The following is a 24,592-nucleotide window of genomic DNA, read 5'->3' on the forward strand; positions in this document are numbered from 1 at the left end:
CCCCACCGCCCCCGACACCCAATCTCTCAGTGCCCAGGCTGGGCAGAAAAGGGGCCTTGGAGGAGCCCCTGCACTGTAAGGAAGGGAGGCCCCATCCCACTCCGGGAGCTCAGAGCCCCAAGCCTAGGTCTGTGGCATGGTTGGGTCCTGCCTGACACCCACCCGCTCACCGAAGCCTCTACCCCAGCTTCCCCAGACCTGGGGCGGGCCCGCTAAGGAAAGCGACTCTGCCCCAGGCCTGGCGCACCTGAGGGGCGCACCTGGCTCGGCCAAGGCTCTGACCTCCCTAGGGCTGGAGCCCTCCCAGCATCACGCCAGCGCTGCCCCCGAAGTCCCATTGGCAGCGTCCCCCCGTGCCCCCCGGCCTGCTGGGGCGCAGCTAGGCCCTGTCCAAAGAAGAGCTCGAGGCCTCGTCCTGCTCATCCCGCGGAGGCGGCCCTGCGCCCCGCCTCTCCCCAGCGCCCCAGCTCCAGGTGGGTGTTGGGGAGGGCGGAGAGGGCTGGGGCTAGAGCCCAGGCGGGGCGGGGGCGGGGGCGGGGCGGAGCTGGGTCCGAGACCAGCGGGGGCGCCTCCATCCCACGCCCTCCTCCCCCGCGCGCCCGCCCGCTCGCTCTCTGGTGACTCCGCAACCTGTCGCTCAGGTTTCTCCTCTCCCAGCCCCGCCCCGGCCCGGCCCCGCCGAGCGTCCCAGCCGCCCGCGGGAGACCGGGCGCCGCGGCCGAGGCGCGAACAGACGGACGCACGGGTGAGCGCCGAGGGGACAGGCCGAGCGCAGGGCGCCCGGAGCAGGTGAGCGCAGCTGACGCGGGGGAGCGCGCCCCCCCGGGCCTCAGTTTCCCCAGTGGTGATGGGACGCGGGGCTTCTGGTTCCGGACACCGGGTCAGGCGTGGCGTCGCAGGGCGCGGAGCACTTGGAGGGCGGCTGGGCCGGGGACGCGGGGCAGGGGGCTGGGGTCCTGGCCGGGCCCCCGCCTCTCCTGGACGGGTCCTGCTGCAGCCCGGCCTGCCCACGTCGGTCCTGGGCGGCGGCTGGCAAGCAAGGATATTTTTAAGCCAGCGATGGGTGACTCACCCGCCCCGTCCTGCCCCTTCCCAGCTCTGGGGCTTGGTGGGGGCAATCCCTGCGTCCGGAGAGCGCAGGTGGTACGGAGGCTTCTCCCGCTTCTGTGGGCCGCAGGACCTTCCCGAGGTGAGCACCGCACGCCCACTCCCTGTGGGCCGGAGCCAAGAGGCACTTCCTGGGTGTCGGAGCCCAGAAGGAAGCCAGTGGCCTGGGAAGCACCAGCTGGGTCAGTCTCCAGGTCAGGGTCGGGGGTGGGAGTTTCAGGGGGTAGGGGAGGCTGGGACGGGGGCTGCAGAGGCCCTGCCAGGTGAGGCAGTAGGGTGGGCTGGCAGGAGCCTGTGGGCAGGCGAACTTCGGCCATCCCAGATTCCTGGTCCCTGGGTCCAGCTGCCTGGCGTTGCCCCTTGCTGTGGGGTGTCCCTGGTGGCAGGGGAGGGGGAGGCAGGGCCGGGCATGCCTGGACCTCTGTCCCCACCCACCCCGTGCCCAGTCCTGGGGAGGCAGGCCCAGCTGCTGACGGCCCCTCCCCTCGCGGCCCCTCCTCCCCTTGCTGCCCCTCCTTGGTCCCAGCCTCTCCTGGGCCTGCTTAGCACCCAGGCCTTGTTGGCACAGCGCTCCCACGGGGCCTCCTCTGCCTGCTTGGGTCTCCTTCCCTACCCTCAGCTTCCCCAGCTTATCCCTTTCTCCTTCAAGATGTAGCTTCCAAACCAGGACACGGCCAGGGCCTGAGGGGCACCCCCATTCCAGGGCCCCACCCGGCTCCCATGAGGGCAGCCTGGAGCCCCCATGACTCAGCTGACCCCTACCCAAGGTCACTCAGCATGTGGAGCTGGAATTTGAACTTGGAGCCTGTCTCTCTACCCTCTTGCCCTGCTGGGACCTCCTCCCCTCCACAGCCTGACTGACAAGGCACCCCGCTCTGCCCCACTTCACACCGGGAAAATGACCACAGTACAAAGTGCAGCCTGGGCCTCCAGGGCTTGGACCCCACCCCCAGTGGGCCAAAGAAGCTTCCCCAGGGGGGCGGGGCTCCCACGGGTCAGGAGGCAGCCCCATACCCAGGTGCTTCAGACCCAGACACCACACCTGGACCCACCCCACTGCAGCCCAGCCCTGCCTGGGCCTGAGGTACCCCCCATACCCTGCAGGCAACCAAAGGACGAAGGACGGGAACCTAGCCTTCCCCAGGGGGTCGTGTGTCACAGCCCTCTGTGTTTGTGTGCCTGCAGGCCTGGGTGCGAGGGCGCATTGGTGTCTTGCCCAGGTGTGTGCCTGGACACACGTGCCTGGTGCCCTTGGTGAACCCCGCCAGGAATCCCATTAAGCAAACACTCAGGCTTGCCACTGAGCCCGTGAACATTCCAGACATTCTCCACGGAGAGACAGAGGAAGTGGCCACGCCCCCTTGGTGCACCCAGCCCCTCATGGCAGAGGCAGTGCCCCCGGGCCTCCCAGACCCTCCCTCTAGGCCAGACCTGGTGAAACCAGAAAGTCCCAGGTGCTGCGGGCCACTCCCTTGACCCTCCATACCAGCAACGCTGGCCGGTGACCCCCACCCTGGCAGACCCAAACTCTGAAGCCACAGGGGACGGCCCTGTGGCCCTGGCAGGAGGCGGATGGTATGGACCTGTGGGGAGCTGGTCACAGAGCCACAGAACAGCCAGGTTCCCACAGGGCATAGTCCCCTTGGGGCAAGTCAGTCTGGTTCAAGGCCATCAGGCTCTGCCCATCCCCCTGGGAAGGCCCCAGGGCCCAGCCCAAATCAGACCCACCTGCCTGCCCTGGCAGCTGGGACTTAGTTTCCCCAAAATGCATCGGGGAAGAGGGCAGCGCTGGGAGCCCAGAGACAGGCTCTGGGGATTCTGCCCCTGGGGAGGCCAGAGGCGCCAGCTGCCTACCCCATAGCCGCCCTACCTCGTCGGAGGGGCAGTGATACTGTGTGTTGGGGCCACTGGACTGGCTCCCGGTCTCAGCCCCCACCACACCCGCCCTCCAGTCCCTCCCCTGGGCTCGGCTGCCAAGGGTCCTGTGCTGGCCGCGGGGCCACATCCCTGCCCTCGGGGTGAGGAAATGCCACACCCCGGGAACCCCAGGGTTTCCTGCCCGCACAGACTGTTCCCAGCCAGGCCTCCCAGGCCCAGGAAAGAACCAAGAGCTGGCCTCTTTGCTGGGGCCTGGACAGAGGTGGCATGCGTGGGTGGCAAGTCCACATGCATGTGCAGGAGCCCCTTGGGGTGCAGGCCTGGGGTGGGGCAGGAGTGGCAGCTACAGCCGGGCTCCCTCTGGACTTCAGGATCCACCCCCACTCCCAGCTCCAGCCTCACCTCTCCTGCCATTCTACAGCTCCCACCCACCCTCCCCCAACCCCCACCGCACCCCCTCCCCACCCCCATCACACACTCCTGCCCCCCTCCACACCCCCTACCACACATTCCCATCCCCCTCCCCACCCCCCCACTACACTCCCACCCCCTCTCCCCACCCGCTCCCCCAACACCCCCAGCATGTTCCCCTCCCCCTCCCCACCCCGTCCCCTCTCCCCCCAGCACTAGGGCCTTGAACTCAATGCTGCCCGGCTTGGAAAGTGCCTTCTCCCCCCAGGACCCTCAACAGAGCCTTCCAGGCAGCCTCTGGGGGTCCCTGTGGAGCGCCTAGGGTCTGGGGCATGATGAGGCTGAACGACTGCCAACTGGGACGTGGGGCCGTCTGGGATGTGGGGCAGGGGTTCTGCCCCCCAAGAGACCCCTACCCAGGCCAGGCCAGTCAGGGCTCTGGCCCAGGGAAGGAGGGGAGACGCCAGCCAGGCCGGGAGGAACTGTCAGCACAGCCCCTCTGTCCACCCAGGTTTGAGACAGGCACTGGCCTCAGACCTGGGCCACACTGAGGTCTGCCCTTCTCCTGCTGGCCGCTGCCCGGGACACCATGAGCCAGTCCGGGGCTGTGAGCTGCTGCCCGGGTGCCACCAAGTGAGCCCCCCCGCCCATCCCGAATACCCCACCCTCACCCTCTGAGTAGTCCCCAGGGAGGGGTGCAGTTCGGCCCTGCCCTCACAGCCCCTCCCCTACAGCGGCAGCCTGGGCCGGTCCGACAGTGTGGCCAGGATGAGCCCCAAGGACCTGTTTGGTGAGTGAGGTTTGAGAACGTGCTAGACGTCACAGGGGAGAAATGGGCACTGCGTCCAGGCCAGGGACAGCCGCCCCTGCCCCACAGCTGTGCCTGGCCTGGCCCAGGGGATCCCTGTGGACCCTCATCAACCTTCTGAAAGCTCCTGGCCGCTGGATCCCCTCCCCCACAGCTGTAAGGGGAGAGGCCTTTACTAATAATTCAGGGAGCATCAATATTGATTCCACTGCACTCCTTGCTGCAACCTGATCACAGGGGGTTCAGGCAGGATGAGCCGCCAGCTGTCTGCTCCGGGAGGGGGGCCTGGCCAGCCCCCACTTTCCCCCACTCTGCCCTTCCCCAGACACGACCCCACCCTCTCCCTAGCTAGACGCCCCCTTCCCTTGTGACTTTGGACGAGGTGCCTCGTCTGGAAAGCAAGAAGCCCTGGGAGGGCAGGGAGGGTGAAGCTGGCAGCTCTCAGAGTGGGAACAAGCATGGCTGCGACCCCCCTCCTGTCCCCTCACCCTCTGGGACAGGAAGCCCCCCGGCACAGGCTCCCCAGTCCCCACTCTGAGCAAGCCCGTCGCCTTCTCCGAGCTGCATCCTTCTCCAAGGGGGCTTCCCTGGAGGGAAGGAGGGGGCTTCCTGCAGGTCCTGATTTCACACCCACATCCTTCCTGGTGGCCAAGAGGTCCACGGAGCAGCCCCCCCTCCGCTTGACTCCACCTTCCCTTGTGGGTCCAGTCCCAACTGGACGGAGGGCTGTGGGTCCCGCCCGTGGGGGTGAGTGACTGGTGTCTCCCCGTTCAGAGCAGAGGAAGAAGTATTCCAACTCCAACGTCATCATGCACGAGACTTCGCAGTACCACGTCCAGGTAAGGCCCCGCCCCCAGGTAAGGCCCTGCCCCCAGGGAGCACCCCCAGGACATGGCTGTCCTCATGCTCCCGTCTCCACAAAAAAAAATTAGACAGGCATGGTGGTGCCCGCCTGTAGGCCCAGCTGCTGGGGAGGCTGAGGCAAGGGGGTCACGAGCCCGGGAGGCAGAGGCTGTAGTGAGCCAAGAATCGCGCCACTGCACTCCAGCCTGGGCACCTGGGTGACAGAGCTAGACCCTGTCTCAAAACAAACGAAAGAAAGAGAGAAAGAGAGAGAGCTCCAGGGAGAGTGGTCAGCCCATGTTCCGACACCCGCAGGGGCTGGGGGAGGCCAGAGCCAGAACTGCCCACACTGTGCCGGGCTCAGCCACGGGGTAGGGGAAAGCGTCCCTCTGGTTCCAGTCCTGGGAACTGGCGGTCTGAGGGGTGAGGCGGCCCAGGGTGTGCTGGGAAACACTGTGGCTGCTGCACAGCCGTGGATGGGAAGAGCCCGTGGAGGAAATGATCATCCTGGCCCCAAAACAAGGAACTGGATCGGGAGGGAGCAGGCAGAACAAAGACGCCCTTGATGGAGGCTGCAGGGAGACCCAGGCTGCTTCTCAGGGCCCAGACTGGGCTGCCTGCGCCCGCAGGACCAGCAGCCCGCCCTGAGGGCTTTTCTGTTTTCCTAGGTCAGTTTCATTGACACAGAGAACTCAGGAAACATGTTTTTTTTTTTGGTGGGTGTGGGGGTGTGTGTGTGTGTGTGTGTGTGTGTCTTTCTTCCTCTCTCTCTCTCTCTCTCTCATTTGTTTTGAGACAGAGTCTAGCTCTGTCACCCAGGTGCCCAGGCTGGAGTGCAGTGGCGCGATCTTGGCTCTCTACAGTCTCCGCCTCCCGGGCTCGTGACCCCCTTGCCTCAGCCTCCCCAGTAGCTGGGCCTACAGGCGGGCACCACCATGTCTGTCTAGTTATTTTGTTTTTTGTGGGGACAGGATCCCTATGTTGCCCAGGCTGGTCTCAGACTCCTGGGCTCAAGCAATCCTCCCACCTCCTAGCCAGGCCTGGTAGCGTGAGCTTGTAGTCCAGCTGCTTGGGAAGCTGAGGCAGGAGGATCGCTTGAGCCCAGGAGTTCAAGCTAGGATCCCACCGCAGCCCTCCAGCAGCCTGGGCAACAAAGTCTTAGGCCAGGCGCGGTGGCTCACGCCTGTAATCCCAGCACTTTGGGAGGCTGGATCACCTGAGGTTAAGAGTTTCAGACCAGCCTGGCCAACATGGCAAAACCCCATCTCTACTGAAAATACAAAATTAGCCAGGCATCATGGTGCACACCTGTAATCCCAGCTACTCGGGAGGCTGAGGCAGGAGAATCGCTTGAACCTGGGAGGTGGAGGTTGCAGTGAGCCGAGATCATGCCACTGCACTCCAGCATGGGTGACACAGCGAGACTCCGTCTCAAAATAAGAAAAAAAGAAAGAAAGAAAAGGGGCTGGGCACGGTGGCTCATACCTGTAATCCCAGCACTTTGGGAGGCCGAGGCGGGTGGATCACCTGATGTCAGGAGTTCGAGACCAGCCTGACCAACATGGTGAAACCCCATCTCTACTAAAAACACAAAAATTAGCCAGACATGGTGGCGGGAGCCTGTAGTCCCAGCTACTTGGGAGGCTGAGCCAGGAGAATCACTGGAACTAGAACCCGGGAGGTGGAGGTTGCAGTGAGCCGAGATCATGCAACTGCACTCCAGCCTGGGGGACAGGGCAAGACTCCGTCCGTCTCAAAAAAAAAAAAACAAAACCCAGAAAAAGAAAAGGCCCCTGTGCCTGGGTACGAGCCGGGCTCCCGGCTGTGGTCCAAGCCTGGGTACGAGCCAGGCTCCCGGCTGTGGTCCAAGCCTGGGTACGAGCCGGGCTCCCGGCTGTGGTCCAAGCCTGGGTACGAGCCGGGCTCCCGGTTGTGGTCCAAGCCTGGGTACGAGCCGGGCTCCCGGTTGTGGTCCAAGCCTGGGTACGAGCCGGGCTCCCGGTTGTGCTCTAAGCCTACAGGACTCTGCCCTCTTGAGGAGGATCCTGGAGCCTCTCAGCCTGGCTCCTGGACTTTGGCCCCAGCTGGCCTGGCCCGGCCCCCAGCCAGCAGGAGCCTTTCCCATCTGCCCAGGGGCCAACAGAGTGAGGAGCGGAATGGTGGGTGGGGTTTTCCTGCCCCTCCCTGATGAGGACACTGGGGCCCAGAGAGAGGGTGAGAGTCTAGTGGGAAATCTCTCCAGCCAGGTGGGGGCCACCTGAGCCTGGGTCCGTGGTTTGCTTTTTTCTAAATGATCACACAGTAAAAGCCATGTGTATGGAGGGGTGTGGTTCTGTTACCACCACAGTCAGACCCATCGGCCCCGTCACTGCAAACCTGTGAATCCCCAACACTGGCGGCCACCCCTAACCTCTGGCAACATTGCCGGCCCTTCATCACCACAGTTTTTGTTTGTTTGTGTGTTTGTCTGAGACGGAGTCTCGCTCTTTCACCCAGGCTGGAGGGCAGCGGTGCGATCTCGGCTCACCGAAACCTCCGAATTGTTCAAGTAGTTCTCCTGCTTCACCCTCCTGAGTAGCTGGGATGACAGGCACGAGCCACTGTGCCTGGCTAATTCTCGTATTTTAGTGGAGACGGAGTTTCACCATGTTGGTCAGGCTGGTCTTGAACTCCTGACCTCGTGATCCACCCGCCTCCGCCTCCCAAAGTGCTGGGATTACAGGCGTGAGCACAGCACCCGGCCTCATCACCACAGTTTTGTCTTTTTGAGAATATCCTATAAATGAAGTAATATAGTTTATAGCTGTCTGTGTTCTGATTCCTAAACTGATTTTAAGAAAACCCTGGGGCCAGGCACAGCAGCTTCTGCCTGTAATCTCAGCACTTTGGGAGGCAGAGGCGGGACGAGCGATCACTTGAGGCTTGGAATTCAAGACCATCCTGGGCAGCGAGACCCAGTCTCTACAAAAAAAAATTAAAAATTAGCCTGGTGGTCACATGTCTGTCATCCCAACTCCTCGGGAGGCTGAGGCAGGAGGATTGGTTAAGCCTGGGAGGTTGAGGCTACAGTAAGCTGTGATCATACCACTACACTCCAGCCTGGGCAACAGAGCAAGACCCCGTCTCAAATAAAAAAAAAGAAAAGGAAAACAGTGTAGAGGAAGGCTCCGACTGGGGTACGCGGCATCTTCCCCAGGGCCCCTAGTGGCCATTTCTTCCCTAGTGGCCATATCCTCCCAGGGCCCCTAGTGGACAGGACATGTCCTTACGGGTGGCTGGGGGCTCTCTATAGAGAGACTTGGGTGTGTGGACTGGCCAGCTCTTCTCCCAGTCTGTGGCTTGTCAATGCATATGCATCACTGTCTTTTTTTTTTGAAGATGGAGTCTCACTTTGTCCCCCAGGCTGGAGTGCAATGGCGCGATCTGGGCTCACTGCAACCTCTGCCTCCGGGGTTCAAACCATTCTACTGCCTCAGCTTCCCGAGTAGCTGGGACTACAGGCACGCATCACCACGCCTGGCTAAATTTTTTTTTTTTTCGAGGTGGAGTCTCACCCTGTCGCCTAGGCCGGAGTGCAGTGGCACAATCTCGGTTCACTGCAACCTCCGCCTCAAGGGTTCAAGCGATTCTCCTGCCTCAGCCTCCCCAGTACCTGGGATTACAGGCGTGCGCCACCATGCCCAGCTAATTTTTTGTATCTTTAGTAGAGACGGGGTTTCACCATGTGGGCCAGGCTGGTCTCGAACTCCTGACCTCAAGTGATCCACCCATCTCAGCCTCCCAAAGTGGTGGGATTACAGGCGTGAGCCACCGCACCCGGCCTAATTTTTGTATTTTTGGTAGAGATGGGGTTTCACCATGTTGGCCAGGCTGGTCTCCAACACCTGACCTCAGGTGATCCACCTGTTTTCACCATGTTGGCCAGGCTGGTTCCCAACACCTGACCTCAGGTCATCCACCTGCCTCCCAAAGCGCTGGGATGATGGACTGAGTCACTGTGTCCTGAGTCACTACGTCCTGAGTCACTGAGTCCGGCCTCCATCACTGTGGTTTGATAAGTGGAAATCAATTTTGATGATGTCCATTTGTATGTGTTTTTCTTTTATGGTTTAGGGTTTTTGGTATCCTGTGACTAGAAGTCATCCCTTGACCAAATTTCTGCAGATTTCTTCCGTGTTTTCTTTTATTTTTTGTAAATTAGGAATTAATTGTGGAAGTTCCTGTGTTTTCTTTCTTTCTTTCTTTTTTTTTTTTTTTTTTTGAGGTAGAGTTTTGCTGTGTCGCCCAGGCTGGACAGGCTGGAGTGCAGTGGTGCGATCTCGGTTCACTGCAACCTCCACCTCCTGGGTTCAAGCAATTCTCCTGCCTCAGCCTCCTGAGTATCTGGGATTACAGGCACCCGCCACCACGCCCGGCTCATTTTTTGTATTTTTTGTAGAGACGGGGTTTCACCATGTTAGCCAGGTTGTTCTGGATCTTCTGATCTCAGGTGATCCACCCACCTCGGCCTCCCAAAGTGTTGGGATTACAGGCGTGAGCCGCCGCGCCCAGCCAGTTCCTGTGTTTTCTTTTCGATGCTTCACAGTGTAGGCTTTTACGTTTAGGGCCAGGATCCATTTTATTTTATCTTGTTATTTTTTTTTTGCGACGGAGTCTCAATGTACTGGACCACACTGATTGTTTGGAATGTTGAACCAGCCTAGTCGTCATTTATTCCAAGTGTGTGATCCTTTTTCCTGTGTTGAGGTACTGATGTGGTAATAGTGTGGTTAGGAATGTTTTGTGTTGATGTCCATTAGAGGTCCTGGTCTGTAATTTTCTTACAATGCCGATGGCAGGTTGTGTGGTAGGGTTATGTTGGTTTTGTAAAATGGGCAGGCAAGTATTCCCTCCTCTTCTGTTTTCAGAGTTTGTGGGCCAGGCACGGTGGCTCACGCCTGTCATCCCAGCACTTTGGGAGGCCGAGGCGGGCAGATCACAAGGTCAGGAGATCGAGACCATCCTGGCCAACACGGTGAAACCCTGTCTCTACTAAAAATACAAAAAGCTAGCCCGGCGTGGTGGCGGCCGCCTGTAGTCCCAGCTACTCAGGAGGCTGAGGCAGGAGAATGGCGTGAACCCGGGAGGTGGAGCTTGTAGAGAACCGAGATTGCGCCACTGTAGTCCAGCCTGGGCGACAGAGCGAGACTCCGTCTCAAAAAAAAAAAAAAAAAAAAAAAGAGTTTGTGAAAGCTTGTTATTGTTTCTTCCTTAGATATTTGTTAGGATTTGCCAGTGCCGCCCTCAGAGTGCAGGATTTTCTTTGTGGGAAGGTTTTGGTTATTAATTCCTTCTCCTGCCTGAAACATCTGTAGTGATGCCCCCTCTTTTGTTCTGGTTTCTGAGAATTTGTGTTTTCTCTAGTATTTTTCTTGATCAGGCTTGCTAAGGATTTACCAATTTTATTAACCTTCTCGTAACTAACTTTGGGCTCTGTTGATTTGTCTCTATTGATGCTGACGTCTGTATACAAGTGCGCTGACCTCCTCTTATTTTTCTACCTTCCACTTACTGTGGGTTTTATTTGATTCACTTTTTCTTTTTTTTTTTTTTTGAGACAGAGTCTCGCTCTGTCGCCCAGGTTGGAGTGCAGTGGCGCGATCTTGGCTCACTGCAAGCTCTGCCTCCCAGGTTCACACCATTCTCCTGCCTCAGCCTCCCGAGTAGCTGGGACTTAAGGCGCCCGTCACCATGCCCGGCTAATTTTTTTTAATTTATTTATTTTTAGTAGAGACGGGGTTTCACCGTGTTAGGATGGTCTCAATCTCCCGACCTCGTGATCCGCCCACTTTGGCCCCCCAAAAAGCTGGGATTCCAGGAGTAAGCTACCACGTCCGGCGTTGATTCACTTTTTCTACTTGCTTAAGATGAAACCTTAGATTATTTATCTTTTTTTTTTTTTTTTTTTTTTTTTCTGAGATGGAGTCTCGCTCTGTCACCCAGGCTGAAGTGCACCGGCGCAATCTCAGCTCACTGCAACATCTGCCTCCTGGGTTCAAGCGATTCTCCTGCCTCAGCCTCCCAAGTAGCTGAGGTTGCAGGCGTGCACCCCACCTGGCTAATTTTTGTATTTTCAGTACAGACAGTTTTTGCCATGTTGGCCAGGCTGGTCTCAAACTCCTGAACTCAAGTGATCCGCCCTCCTTGGCTTCCCAAAGTACTGGGATTACAGGCATGAGCCACCGTGCCCGGCCAGATTATCGATTTTAAGTCGTTCTTCTTTTCTAATATATTCATGGAAAGCTCCACATTCCCCTCGCAGCACTGGTTTAGTTGTATTCCACAAATTGTGATATGCATGTTCAGTTCGGAATGTATCGGGGGAAACCTCAGGATCCCTGACTTTCCGCAACAAGGATGCTTTCTAGTTTTCTTGTGACTTCATCTTTGATGCATGGGTTATTTAGAAATATGCCGCTTTATTTCTAAACATTTAAGGATTTTCTGGTTTTTTATTACGGGTTTCTACCTTAATTCTGTTATGGTTAGAAAACATATTGTGTACTGTTGCAGTCACTTGAGATTTACTGGGACTTGCTCTGTGGCCCAGCAGCCTGGTTTTGCTTGTTTGGTTATATTGTATGTTTCAGGTTCTACTCTGCTTCTCACAGAGAGATGAGCGGCCTCATAGTCCCTCGCATGTTTCTGCCCACTTATTCTTTTTTTTTTTTTTTTGAGACAGAGTCTTGCTCTGTCATCCAGGCTGGAATGCAATGGCATGATCTCGGCTCACTACAACCTCTACCTCCCAGGTTCAAGCAATTCTCTTACCTCAGACTCCTGAGTAGCTGCGGTTACAGGTGCCCACCACCACGCCGGGCTAATTTTTGTATTTTTAGTAGAGATGGGGTTTCACCATGTTGGTCAGGCTGGTCTCGAACTCCTGACCTTGTGATCCACCCGCCTCGGCCTCCCAAAGTGCTGGGATTACAGGTGTGAGCCACCATGCCCAAGCTTTTTTTTTTTTTTTTTTTTTTTTTTTTGAGACAGTCTTGCTCTGTTGCCCAGCCTGGAGTGTGGTGGTGCGATCTTGGCTCACTGTAACCTCTGCCTCCCAGGTTCAAGTGATTCTCCCGCCTCAGCCTCCTGAGTAGCTGGGATTACAGGTGCCTGCCACAATGCCCAGCTAATTTTTTTTTTTTTTTTTTTTTTGAGATGGAGTCTCGCTGTGTCTCCCAGGCTGGAGTGCAGTGGCGTGATCTCGGCTCACTGCAAGCTCCGCCTCCCGGGTTCACGCCATTCTCCCGCCTCAGCCTCCCAAGTAGCTGGGACTACAGGCGCCCGCCACCACGCCCAGCTAGTCTTTTGTATTTTTAGTAGAGACGGGGTTTCACCATGTTAGCCAGGATAGTCTCGATCTCCTGACCTCGTGATCCACCCGCCTCGGCCTCCCAAAGTGCTGGGATTACAGGTGTGAGCCACCATGCCCGAGTTTTTTTTTTTTTTTTTTTTGAGACAGTCTTGCTCTGTTGCCCAGCCTGGAGTGTGGTGGTGCGATCTTGGCTCACTGTAACCTCTGCCTCCCAGGTTCAAGTGATTCTCCCGCCTCAGCCTCCTGAGTAGCTGGGATTACAGGTGCCTGCCACAATGCCCAGCTAATTTTTTTTTTTTTTTTTTTTTTGAGATGGAGTCTCGCTGTGTCTCCCAGGCTGGAGTGCAGTGGCGTGATCTCGGCTCACTGCAAGCTCCGCCTCCTGGGTTCACGCCATTCTCCCGCCTCAGCCTCCCAAGTAGGTGGGACTACAGGCGCCCGCCACCACGCCCAGCTAGTTTTTTGTATTTTTAGTAGAGACGGGGTTTCACCATGTTAGCCAGGATAGTCTCGATCTCCTGACCTCGTGATCCACCCGCCTCGGCCTCCCAAAGTGCTAGGATTACAGGCTTGAGCCACCGCGCCCGGCGCTAATTTTTGTATTTTTAGTAGAGACAGGGTTTCACCATGTTGGCTAGGCTGATCTCGAACTCCTGACCTCAGGTGATCCGCCCGCCTCAGCCTCCCACAGTGCTGGGATGACAGACGTGATCCACCGCACCCGGCCACGCAAACTTTTATGGTTTGCATTTTATGGTTGTCTTTGACTGTCCTATAGTAGTTCACGTTAGTGTTTATCCAGCTGTGCCAGCATTGTGCACCGAATGGCCGACCCTTCGTAGAAGGGTTTTACTCAGCGAACAGGGCAGCTTGGCTGGAGGAGGGGGCCTGAGCCAGGCCTGGAAAGAGGAGAGATGGAGGGCACAGGGCAAGGGCCAGGCTGGCCGCAGATCCTCAGGGATGGGTGCATCCCGTACGCACTTGTTGAGGGTCCGCTGTGCACCAGGCTCTGCCCTGGACCTGGGGACACAGCTTAGCAAGTGGCAACTGGAACCCCGCCTGGGAGTAGCGAGCACACCGGACACATAGCACGCCACGTGCAGCGCGACATCGGGTCTGATTCAGGAAACAGGGCAGTCGGGGATGGGGTGACGGCTGGCATTGTAGCCAGGTGGTCACACAGGGGACGTCTGAGAAGGAAGAGAGCTGGGGAGGCTGGCGCAGCCAGTGCAGTGGGCGGGTGCTGAGCCCGTGCCAGGAGGTGGGCAGGTGAGGATGGTGGCGCGGGGCCGGGCAGCAATTGGAATTCTTTTGAGGGTATTGTCAAGACACAAGCATGGTCCCCACAGATGCCTGCCAAGGCAGAATAGAGACTCCCCCCACCAAAGGCGGGGCCGGGCCCCCGTCCTACCACCCTACCCAGGGTTGGCTGTGGCCCCTTAGCCCCCCAGGCTGTGGCCCTTGGGGGCTGGGCTTTCAGCACAAGGAGGGCTCTGCCTAACAGTGACCGCCCGCCCACCCCCAGCACCTGGCCACATTCATCATGGACAAGAGCGAAGCCATCACGTCTGTGGAGGACGCCATCCGGAAGCTGGTGCAGCTGAGCTCCAAGGAGAAGATCTGGACCCAGGAGATGCTCCTGCAGGTGAACGACCAGTCACTGCGGCTGCTGGACATCGAGTCTCAGGTGGGGCCCAGCGCCGGTGGGGACAGGGAGCACGGTGGGTAGAGGCGGCGGCAGCCACTGGCTGCAGCCCCCATGTGCGGCCAGGCCTCTCTGCAGGGCCGGCCATGCCCCATCATTCTGCTCCCTGGAAGAGAATGGGACGAGGGTGGGCAGAGAGGGCCGCATGGAACTGAGTCCAGGGAAGTTTGGAAGCCTGGGTCAGCCTTGCTGCACAGCAGCGGGGCGTGTCGGGGCCTCATTCTCATCTTTGGGAGCCCATTTCCCAGCGGCGCCGGAGGGGCTTGTGCCCCAGGCGTGTACACAGTTCCGGCCACTCCCTGCCGGTGCCTCATGGGTGCTCACAGCTCCGGTCACTCCCTGCCGGTGTGAGTCGTGTTGGCGCGACGTGTCCCCGCAGGAGGAGCTGGAAAACTTCCCGCTGCCCACCGTGCAGCGCAGCCAGACGGTGCTGAACCAGCTGCGCTACCCGTCCGTGCTGCTGCTTGTGTGCCAGGACTCGGAGCAGAGCAAGCCCGACGTCCACTTCTTCCACTGCGACGAGGTGGAGGTGAGGCGGCACCGGGCAGGGCAGGGCGGGGCTCCGCAGCGTTGTGCCCCGCCCTCCCGGCCACCTGATGCCCGCTTTCCCAGGCAGAGCTGGTGCACGAGGACATCGAGAGCGCGTTGGCCGACTGCCGGCTGGGCAAGAAGATGCGGCCGCAGACCCTGAAGTAGGGCAGAGGGAGAGCAGGGTCACAGCGGGGCGGAGAGGGGAGGAGCCGGGCAGGGAGGGAGAGTCAGGTGTGTTCCCGTCGGGGCTGAGCAGGACCCCCTGACCCTCCAGGGGACACCAGGAGAAGATTCGGCAGCGGCAGTCCATCCTGCCCCCTCCCCAGGGCCCGGCGCCCATCCCCTTCCAGCACCGCAGTGGGGACTCCCCGCAGGCCAAGAATCGCGTGGGCCCACAGGTGCCACTCAGCGAGCCAGGTAGGCTGAGGGGCTGGCGGGGGCTCCACAGGGCTTGTTGTGAGGGGCTCGGTGAGCAGCCTCCATGTCCCCCATCAGGTTTCCGCCGCCGGGAGTCGCAGGAGGAGGAGCCGCGGGCTGTGCTGGCTCAGAAGATAGAGAAGGAGACGGTGGGTGCCTGGGCATGGCAGGTGGCCCCTCCCTTCCAGGCCCCCACCAGTGGGCACTGGTCCCTGCTGCCCCTCCGGCCAGTCCCCAGCCTGTGGCTGCCCCTCCACAGGTTTGGGGCCATCCCTGCAGCAGGGCGGGGCAGCGGGGAGTGTCTGAGGCTGACCCCTGACCCCCTCTGACCCCAGCAAATCCTCAACTGCGCCCTGGACGATATTGAGTGGTTTGTGGCTCGGCTACAGAAGGCGGCCGAGGCTTTCAAGCAGCTGAACCAGCGGAAGAAGGGGAAGAAGAAGGGCAAGAAGGGGCCAGCAGGTGCAGGGGCCAGGGATGGGGCCAGCAAGTGCAGGGACCAGGGACGGGGCCAGGGACGGGGCCAGCAGGTGCAGGGGACAGGGATGGGGCCAGGGACGGGGCCACTCATGGAGCTGGGGAAGGTCTGGCCCACACAGATGGGCTGCATGGGACACAAGGCACAGGGGCTGGGGAGACCAGGGCCAGCCCGGCTCACACGGTGCCTCCCATGCCAGAGGGCGTCCTCACGCTGCGGGCACGGCCCCCCTCTGAGGGCGAGTTCGTCGACTGCTTCCAGAAAATCAAGCTGGCGATTAACTTGCTGGTGAGTCCCGCGGCCCCAGCCCTGGCCCAGCGTCTGTGTGAGGGGTGGGTGGAGGCCCCGCCCCGGCCCCTGCTCACTGGTTCCTGCCCCCGCTCACTGGTTCCTGCCCCCAGGCAAAGCTGCAGAAGCACATCCAGAACCCCAGCGCCGCGGAGCTCGTGCACTTCCTCTTCGGGCCTCTGGACCTGGTGCCTGGGGCCGGGCAGCAGGGGCGTGCGGGGTGGGAGCCCAGAGGCCTCTGGAGCATCTATCTCCCCGGGGTCGGGGTCGGGGCAGCAGGTGCCCGATTTGGGCAGCCCGGTTCACGCTGTGTGGCCACACTCTCTGGGGTCCAAAGTCCCTTCCCGAGGGCCAGCCACGGGGGTGCTGGACGGGGATCTGTGGGCCTCAGTCCCTTCTGAACCTCGCTGTGCTCCAGATCGTCAACACCTGCGGTGGCCCAGACATCGCACGCTCCGTCTCCTGCCCACTGCTCTCCCGAGATGCCGTGGACTTTCTGCGTGGCCACCTGGTCCCTAAGGAGATGTCGCTGTGGGAGTCGCTGGGAGAGAGCTGGATGCGGCCCCGGTATGGCAGGGCGGAGTGGTGCCGGAGCTGCATGGGGGCCAGCACTGCACAGGGGTCAGCTTTGGGGTCCTGGGTGGGCCAGTTCTTGAGGGGCAGGGCTGACTTCAGGACCTCCCACCCCAGCTCCGAGTGGCCGCGGGAGCCGCAGGTGCCCCTGTACGTGCCCAAGTTCCACAGTGGCTGGGAGCCCCCCGTGGATGTGCTGCAGGAGGCCCCCTGGGAGGTGGAGGGGCTGGCGTCTGCCCCCATTGAGGTGAGAGCACCAGCAGCCCCCATCCCCACCCCAGCCCCAACACCACCCCTCCCCAGAGCTCCCCTCCCCAGCTCCGACACCCACCCCTCCCCAGAGCTCTCCTCCCCAGCCCCAACACCACCCCTCCCCAGAGCTCCCCTCCCCAGCCCCGACACCCACCCCTCCCCAGAGCTCCCCTCCCCAGCCCCAACACCACCCCTCCCCAGCCCCGACACCCACCCCTCCCCAGAGCACCCCTCCCCAGCCCCGACACCCTCCCCTCCCCAGCCCCGACACCCACCCCTCCCCAGAGCTCCCCTCCTCAGCCCCGACACCCACCCCTCCCCAGAGCTCCCCTCCCCAGCCCACCTCCACCCACCACCCCTTCAGCTGCAGCTCAGCTGCCCCCAGCCCCGCCAGGAGAGGCAGCCCATGCCGGCATCAGCAGGCTTCAGGCTCCGTCACCTTCAGTGGTGTATCAGTCACAGCACATTAGCCGAGTCCCTGTCTTATGCCCCCTTGTCCTGGGACCCAGCCTGCCCCTGCCCTCCTTACCCAGCCCTGCCCCATGTCTAGCTCAGGCCGCCCACCTTCACCACAGGTGAGTCCAGTGAGCCGACAGTCCGTACGAAACTCCCAGAAGCACAGCCCCGCTTCAGAGCCCACCCCCACGGGGGATGCCCTACCACCAGTCAGCTCCCCACATACTCACAGGTAAGCCCCCCTCAAAGTGAGGGAGCATGAAAGTGAAACCCTTCAGAACCTACAGGCTCGAAAAACATATGGGTACGCTGCCACCAGGTGGTAGCAAGTGCATTGGTCAAGCGGTTTAAAACACCACTTTTCCAGATTTGAAGCGGTTTTAACTGTATGATATATAATTAAAGGAAACATTTCGAAAGTCATGCACACATTCTCTACCCTAATATATCAGCTCTGTCTGTGCATCCACATGTATGTTTTAGAACCAAGGTTAGAAACTTACTAAACCACTGAACTTGAGTGGTTTCACCAAACACTGTCACCCTGTTGGGACTGCTTCAGGCCCAACCTCTGGTAGAGCCACAAGAGGAGACTGGGGTCCTGGGCTACTAAAGCCCCTCCCCTCCCTCCACCCCCAGCCCTGACCGTTTCCACAGAGGACAAAGAACAAGCCCACGGCACTACCGGGAGTCCTGTCTTTCCTTGCCTCCCCTCTTCCCTTCTGTTCCCATTCCTGGTCCAGGATCTGTATGGGAAGCCCCTGACCCTGCCACACCCCAGGATTCAATTTTGGGGGGAAGGGGGGCCAGAAATCCATCTTCTAAGCAAGCATGGCCTCCCCTTGCCCACAATGTCAGCCTGGCTCTCATAGTCCTGGCCTAGGACCACACTTAGAAACATTTCACCCTTTGACTTCAGTTCCTGGTCTGTCCACCCTGGCTGTGTCCTGACAGTCCATGGCCCCTTCATTTCCCTGAGCGCCTGGACACAGGAGCTGCCCTGATGACCAGGGCCACACTGGCCCGGACGGACGGCCTGGCCAGGTAGACAGGCCTGCTACATGCCAAAGCCAGGACCCCTCAGCCAGAGGCAGCCCCCCACACGCTTTTGAGGTGCAGGTCCCACCCCACAGAGAGGAGCTGGAGACCCATCCTCCACTGGACCATTTGGGCTGTGTTCAGTCCTCAGAGGAGCTGTGGCTCTGAAGACATGCTGGCCCTCATTGGCCAGCTTGGGGGAGCTGTGACCCTGGCATTTCCCAGGAACGCCCCTGGCTCTGGTTCCCCTGGGGTGCTGGACTAGAGACCCCTGAGATGGCCTGGGATGGGCCAGCCTTGCTGTGCCACAGGCCCCTGCGCCACGCCCACCTCCTGCCTGCCCCACCTCCACGCAGGGCCCCAAAGCTCTGGGGCTGTCACAGTTTCCATTCCCGGCTGACGCTGCCTGCAGCCTCTCTCCACGGTGACCTCCAGAGCAGAAAAGAGGCAGCCAGCCGTGCACCTGGGAAGCTGCTGACCCCCAGCCGCTGCCCAGGTCTCAGAGAAGACCCCCACCAGCCTGGGCCTCAGCCCCTCCTGTTCCTCACAGGGGCTACCAGCCAATACCAGCCATGGCCAAGTACGTCAAGATCCTGTACGACTTTACAGCCCGAAACGCCAACGAGCTATCAGTGCTCAAGGATGAGGTCCTAGAGGTGAGGGGGCTGGACGAGGGGGTCCAAGAGGGGGAAACGGGGCAGGGTTTCAAGGGAGGGGCTATCAGGGGAGGTGGGGAGCGGTCTAGGACCAGCCTGGGTGATGCCAGGATGGGGCACAGCTGCCTGCCCCTTTCTCCAGGGTCCCAGCCCCTGGGCTCTGATCAGGATCTGCAGCCTGTTGGAGGGGCCTCCCTATCTTGGGGATCTCCAAAGGCATGCAGGGACCCCTGTGCCAGGCTGGGGGGAGCGTCTGCACCATGTGGACCCAGCAGGGGCCTGTCATTCACACCCACCCAGGAGCCCCCACGTCTGCACTGGCTGCATCTGCCAGCCGGAATCCAGGCCACCCACTGGGGGACAGAAAGTGGAGCAGGCTGGGGGGAGTGGGCCACATCCACAGCCTGGTTAGGCGGTTCATGCCTGTAACTGCAGCACTGGGAAGCCAAGGCGGGAGGATCCCTTTAGCCTACGAATTTGAGACAAACCTGGGCAACACCTGGAAACCCCATCTCTACAAAAAATATAAAAATTAGCTGGATGCAGTGGTGTGCGTCTGTGGTGCCAGCTACTCGGGAGGCTGAGGTGGGAGGATCGCCTGAACCCAGGAGGTCGAGGCTGCAGTGGGGAGTGATTGTACCACTGCACTCCAGCCTGGGCAGCAGAGTGAGACCCTGTCTCAGAGAAAAAGGAAGGGTCTCCCAGACTCCCTGAGGCAGGGTGGGGAGGAGTAGCCCAGCGAGGGATGGAGGGGTGGAAACAGGGCTGCGGAGAGGATGGAGCGAAGCGGGGCTCCGGGAGACCCTAGGGCGCACCCCGACCTCTGTAAAGCGGAACCAGCGGGTGGTCCCAGCCCCGCAGAGCCTGGATGTGGGGAGGGGCTGACGGTGCGCCCCACAGGTGCTGGAGGACGGCCGGCAGTGGTGGAAGCTGCGCAGCCGCAGCGGCCAGGCGGGGTACGTGCCCTGCAACATCCTGGGCGAGGCGCAGCCCGAGGACGCCGGCGCCCCCTTCGAGCAGGTGAGCCCGCGGGGGTCCCTGGGGTCGCAGCCTCCGAGCCTCCTGGAGCAGCCCTGCCGGATCCCAGCCCCGCCCCAAGGCCAGCCCCGCAGCTGGAGAGGCTGGGGCAGGTGCAGGGCTCCCTGGGCAGAAGGGAAGGGCTGGTCCGCAGGCCAGGGGAGGGGTGGGGTCCCGGGCAGGTGCTGGGAGGCGGGGGCGGGGCGTGGGGAGCCTGATCGCCTCCCGCCCCCGCAGGTCGGTCAGAAGTACTGGGGCCCCGCCAGCCCGACCCACAAGTTGCCCCCAAGCTTCCCGGGGAACAAAGACGGTGAGAGCTGCTGCTTCCAGGCGGAGGTCCCGGGTCCAGAGCCACCTGGGGGAGGAAGGGTGGGGAGGTCCCTGGGCCGGGGGCGGGAGCAGGGGCAAGGCAGCGGTGGGCCTGAGTCGCGCCCCCCCTCAGAGCTCATGCAGCACATGGACGAGGTCAACGACGAGCTCATCCGGAAAATCAGCAACATCAGGGCGCAGCCACAGCGGCACTTCCGCGTGGAGCGCAGCCAGCCGGTGAGCCAGCCGCTCACCTACGAGTCGGGTCCCGACGAGGTCCGCGCCTGGCTGGAAGCCAAAGCCTTCAGCGCGCGGTGAGCGGGGGATGAGCGAGGGATCCGGGTGGGGGGTGGGAGGCGCGGCCCAAGGTGCGCAGCGGTCGGGGCGGGGCCCAGGCAGCCTCGCCCACGGTGCGGCCCTGACGCCCACCCGCCCGCCCCCAGGATCGTGGAGAACCTGGGAATCCTGACTGGGCCGCAGCTCTTCTCCCTCAACAAGGAGGAGCTGAAGAAGGTGTGCGGGGAGGAGGGCGTCCGCGTGTACAGCCAGCTCACCGTGCAGAAGGCCTTCCTGGAGGTGAGCCCGCCTGCGCTCCTGCGCCCCGCCCCTTCTGCCCCCCCCGCCCCTCCTGCCCCCCCCCGCCCCTCCTGCCCCCCCCCCGCCCCTCCTGCCCCTGCGCCCTTCCCGCCCCCGCCGGTTCCTGGGGTCGCAGAGCAAGGGGGAGGCCGGCACCCGGACCTGTGGGAACCTCGGCTGAGGCTGCCCCCATTTCTCCCTAGAAGCAGCAAAGTGGGTCGGAGCTGGAAGAACTCATGAACAAGTTTCATTCCATGAATCAGAGAAGGGGGGAGGACAGCTAGGCCTGGCTGCCGCGGGCGGGGGCCTGCGGAGGGGAAGCCCACGCCCAGTGCATGGAGTATTATTTTTATATGTGTATGTATTTTGTACCAAGGACGCGGAGGGGGCGCGGTGCTGGCTAGGGGTCCCTGCCTCTGTCTAGAGGCACAAGGCCCATCCTTAGGACCAGCAGTACCCAAGGCCCCAGCCGGACCAGCAGTACCCAAGGCCCCAGCCCATACCAAGACCAGTCTAAGCCAAACCTGCCCCCTGGTGGTGCCAGCCCCTTGTCCACCTTCCCCTGAGGCCACAGAACTCCCTGGGGCTGGGGCCTCTTTCCCTGGCCTCCCCTGTGCACCTGGGGGGTCCTGGCCCTCGTGATGCTCCCCCATCCCCACCCACTTCTACATCCATCCACACCCCAGGGTGGGCTGGAGCTCCAGGCTGGCTGGGCTGAGCCCCGCACACACGCAGGGTTCTGCTCCCTGAGGGGGGCCTGGGAGGGGCTCCAGCAGGAGGCAGTGGCTGCCATTGGGGGGAAGGGGGGGAATGACACACGCTTCACCTGCAAGGGCCGAGGATGCAGGGGACACCATGCAGGCTTCAGACACCCCCAGCGCCCACCCTCACAGGCCCAGGAGTGGAGCTTTCTCTGGCCAAGTTTCAGGCCAATGATCTCCGCATGGTGTTGGGGGTGCTGTTGTGTCTTGGTGCCCGAACTTGAGTCTCACCCAAGAGATAAGAGGTGGCCCAGGCACCAGGGCGAAACAATTAAACCAGTTAAGTCTCCCAGGAGCCGTGTGTCTCAGTTCCCTGGGAGTGGGAGTGGGTCCTGGAGTCCCTGAAAACTGCACCTTTTCTAAGCACTGCCAGGCAGAGGGCGGGCCATCAGCCAGGCTGCTCAGCCCCTGAGCCCAGAGGGGACCCTGCCCACTTCTCTTCCTGTGGCCCTCCCAGGCCCGGTGACCAAAAGGCCCAAAGCCTGTCACCCAAGCCCAGCTTTCACTGGGCACAACCCTAGTGGGAGTGGTGGGGACAGAGCCAGCTCGGCCAGATGTTCGGCAGGCCCTAGGAGGGGCATGAGTCAGAGGGCAAGGCCGAAACTGGATTTGGAGATCTTAGCCCAGGCTGACGGAGGCTCCCGAGAAGGGGGAGCAGGCCACACTCAGCGCCCTGCCTGGGAGGGGCACCTGACAGCCCATCTGGCATCCACCTGAGCCACACCCTTGGAGGGGCCTTTGGTGCCCTCTGCCGGCTGCTCCATGTGCTGCTGTGGGTGGCCGCCAGGGGTGCCCTCACCCTGGATTGGTGGCAGGAGGCAACCCATAACCCATGTGTCCCCATAGCAGCCGTGCACCCAACCCTGATGCGGAGCATCCGGGGACGCAGTCCTGGGGTCTTGGCCTGGGCAGGGGCGACTGTGGGGCTGGTCTGGGGGGTGTGTGTCCCTTGCCTGATCCACCACCCAGCCAGGCCTGGATACCAGGCCACAGAAGCCCTGACTCAGGCCACACTAGGCCAAGTCGTAACCACAGTGTCCGGTTGGGATAGCGGGGAGTGTCTGGTGCCCTCTGAGCCACGACCTGGGCTTGATGGCCACCACGGCTCCTCCAGGCCCCCAGAAGAGGCCTCCAGACCCTGTCAGATGGACCCTGCGGAGAGAGAGACAGGCCCAAGAGGAACAGGGGAGGGATGGGGGCGCTGGCCCTCCTCCCTGCAACCCTCAGCTCCTGCTGCCTGCCGAGCCCCCACCTCGGGACTGGGATAGGCACCGGGGCTACATCTGCTCCTAAAGGGGCTTCTGTGGGCCCCGGGATGCCGGGCCTTGGAAGTGAGGGAGGCTGCCCACTCCCCGACCACCCCCAGCAACAGGGCCCTGCCTACACCAGGATGGTCTGGGCTTCATATGCAGCCTCCAGGCTGGGCTGCTCAGCTCCTGAGGGTCCCTGATCTACACCTGCTTCCGCAGTCCCCTCCCTGCCCACATCCCCCAGCCCCATTTAGAGCCCCCCCGACCTGCTATGCCCCACTCTGCCTGCTGGACAGCTGAGGAGGCCCCAGGAAGCCAGACCCCAGACTCCAGCCCCCAAATCCCAGCCCTAGGCCCCAAGCAGGCTCCCACCCCAGGAGCCCTGAGTCCGAGGCACCCTGGCCCCAGCTGTCTGCTCAGACCTCTGGGCTTCCGGAAATTGCCCGTTTCTTCCAAGGGGCTTCCTGCCACCTCTTGAGACCCCCCTCAGGAGCAGATGGGACCACCGACCCCACTGGCCTGGTGATGGGTACAGGGTCACCTGGCATCGGGTGGGCTGGCTCTCTGTGTTCCCTCTGGCCACCCACCCCAGGGGTGACGATTACCCCCCTTCCTGCCCTGAGGGCATCACTGTTGGGGGTCTGTGGTGTTTTGAGTGCTGCCCGTGGCCTCCGGAGACCCCAGCGGCAGCCCCGTGAGGCAGGCGTAGATAAGAATGACCCATAGACAGACCAGGTCACCTGCTCGAGGCCCGAGTTTGGGGCAGGGGCCGGGGTTAACATGCAATCTCTCTTAGTTCCAACGTCTCTTTAACCACTCACCCCCTACCCGGCCTCCCTACCCACCTCCCCATCAGGCAGGTCCACAGATAGAAGGAAGGTCTGCTGGTGCTGGCCCCGGTGGGACCCGGGTTGCCAAGGGTCTGGCTATGGGTGTGGGAGAGTCCACACTGGGCGAGGAGGGAGGGCGGGGCTTTGAACCTCAGACCTCAGGGTGGGTGGCCTGAGCTGCCAATGGGGCTGCCAGTAGCCACAAGCAAATATCTCCACCAACAAGGCCCATCTGTCTCCAGACAAGCATGTCTTTGTGGCACTCGCTCCCCTTCTGTCCACCCCCACAGCTGGCCCTGTCCACCCATGCCCAGTCAGGCCCCGCAGGACCCAAGAGAGGCTTCCCATGCCATTCAGGAAGGGCTGTCTCTTCTTTTAAAAAAAGTAACAAAACGGTTGATTTCCCAAGAGGCTGACACAGCAGCATGTGCGGTAAGATGTTCCTCACACCTGTGGGGATGCCACAGCCCCAGCCGGGGGCACCCCTTACCTGGGAAGGTGGTGAGAGTGGTGCTGGGAAAATGTGTGGGGAAACACAATAGGGACCCCCACTAACCCCACAACGCTGAACCGGCCCCAGAAGTACTAGACGTCATGAAAGGCAAAACGAACCAGTTCACAGAAGATGCCAGGATATCCATGTGACAAAGGGGAAGAAGAATTTTCTGTCCAAAACTTCAAAAGCAGTGGATGCCGGGTGCGGCGGCTCACGCCTGTAATCCCAGCACTTTGGAAGGCCGAGGCAGGTGGATCACCTGAGGTCAGGAGTTTGAGACTAGCCTGGCCAACATGGTGAAACCCCGTCTCTACTAAAAATACAAAAATTAGCCAGGCATGGTGGTGCGTGCCTGTAATCCAAGCTACTTGGGAGGCTGAGGCAGCAGAATCACTTGAACAACCCAGGGGGCAGAAGTTGCAGTGAACCAAAATCATGCCCCATTCACTCCAGCCTAGGCAAAAGAGCAAAACTCCATTTCAAAAATAAAATAACGATTTTTAAAAAGGAGTCGAGTTTGATTTTGGCAAAATTAAAGACTTGCAGCCAGGTGCGGTAGCT

The 24,592-nt window shown here is 61.1% G+C and overlaps 1 protein-coding gene across 12 annotated transcripts; it reads left to right on the plus strand.

The window, feature by feature from the left end:
* Positions 1-701: 701 nt before the first annotated feature.
* EPS8L2 (EPS8 signaling adaptor L2) lies at positions 702-21,747 on the plus strand. 12 transcript variants are annotated; one of them, XM_045372458.2, is made up of 22 exons: positions 702-789; positions 1,097-1,301; positions 3,908-4,029; positions 4,131-4,186; positions 4,979-5,043; positions 13,924-14,085; positions 14,483-14,632; positions 14,716-14,795; positions 14,909-15,051; positions 15,130-15,200; positions 15,387-15,513; positions 15,729-15,817; positions 15,931-16,005; positions 16,236-16,384; positions 16,508-16,637; positions 17,218-17,330; positions 18,687-18,792; positions 19,693-19,812; positions 20,047-20,119; positions 20,252-20,432; positions 20,562-20,694; positions 20,898-21,747. In XM_045372458.2, the coding sequence occupies exons 3-22, from the start codon at positions 3,986-3,988 to the stop codon at positions 20,976-20,978; spliced, it is 2,148 nt and encodes a 715-aa protein (XP_045228393.2). In that variant the 5' UTR covers positions 702-789; positions 1,097-1,301; positions 3,908-3,985; the 3' UTR covers positions 20,979-21,747. The 12 variants fall into 12 exon arrangements, with proteins under 12 accessions (XP_045228393.2, XP_045228395.2, XP_073868809.1 ...); XM_045372460.2 differs by having other exon boundaries at positions 1,097-1,289; XM_074012708.1 differs by having other exon boundaries at positions 1,097-1,289; positions 14,720-14,795.
* The last annotated feature ends 2,845 nt before the right edge of the window (positions 21,748-24,592 follow it).

The sequence above is a fragment of the Macaca fascicularis genome, chromosome 14, assembly GCF_037993035.2.
Source record: "Macaca fascicularis isolate 582-1 chromosome 14, T2T-MFA8v1.1".
NCBI lineage: Eukaryota > Metazoa > Chordata > Mammalia > Primates > Cercopithecidae > Macaca > Macaca fascicularis.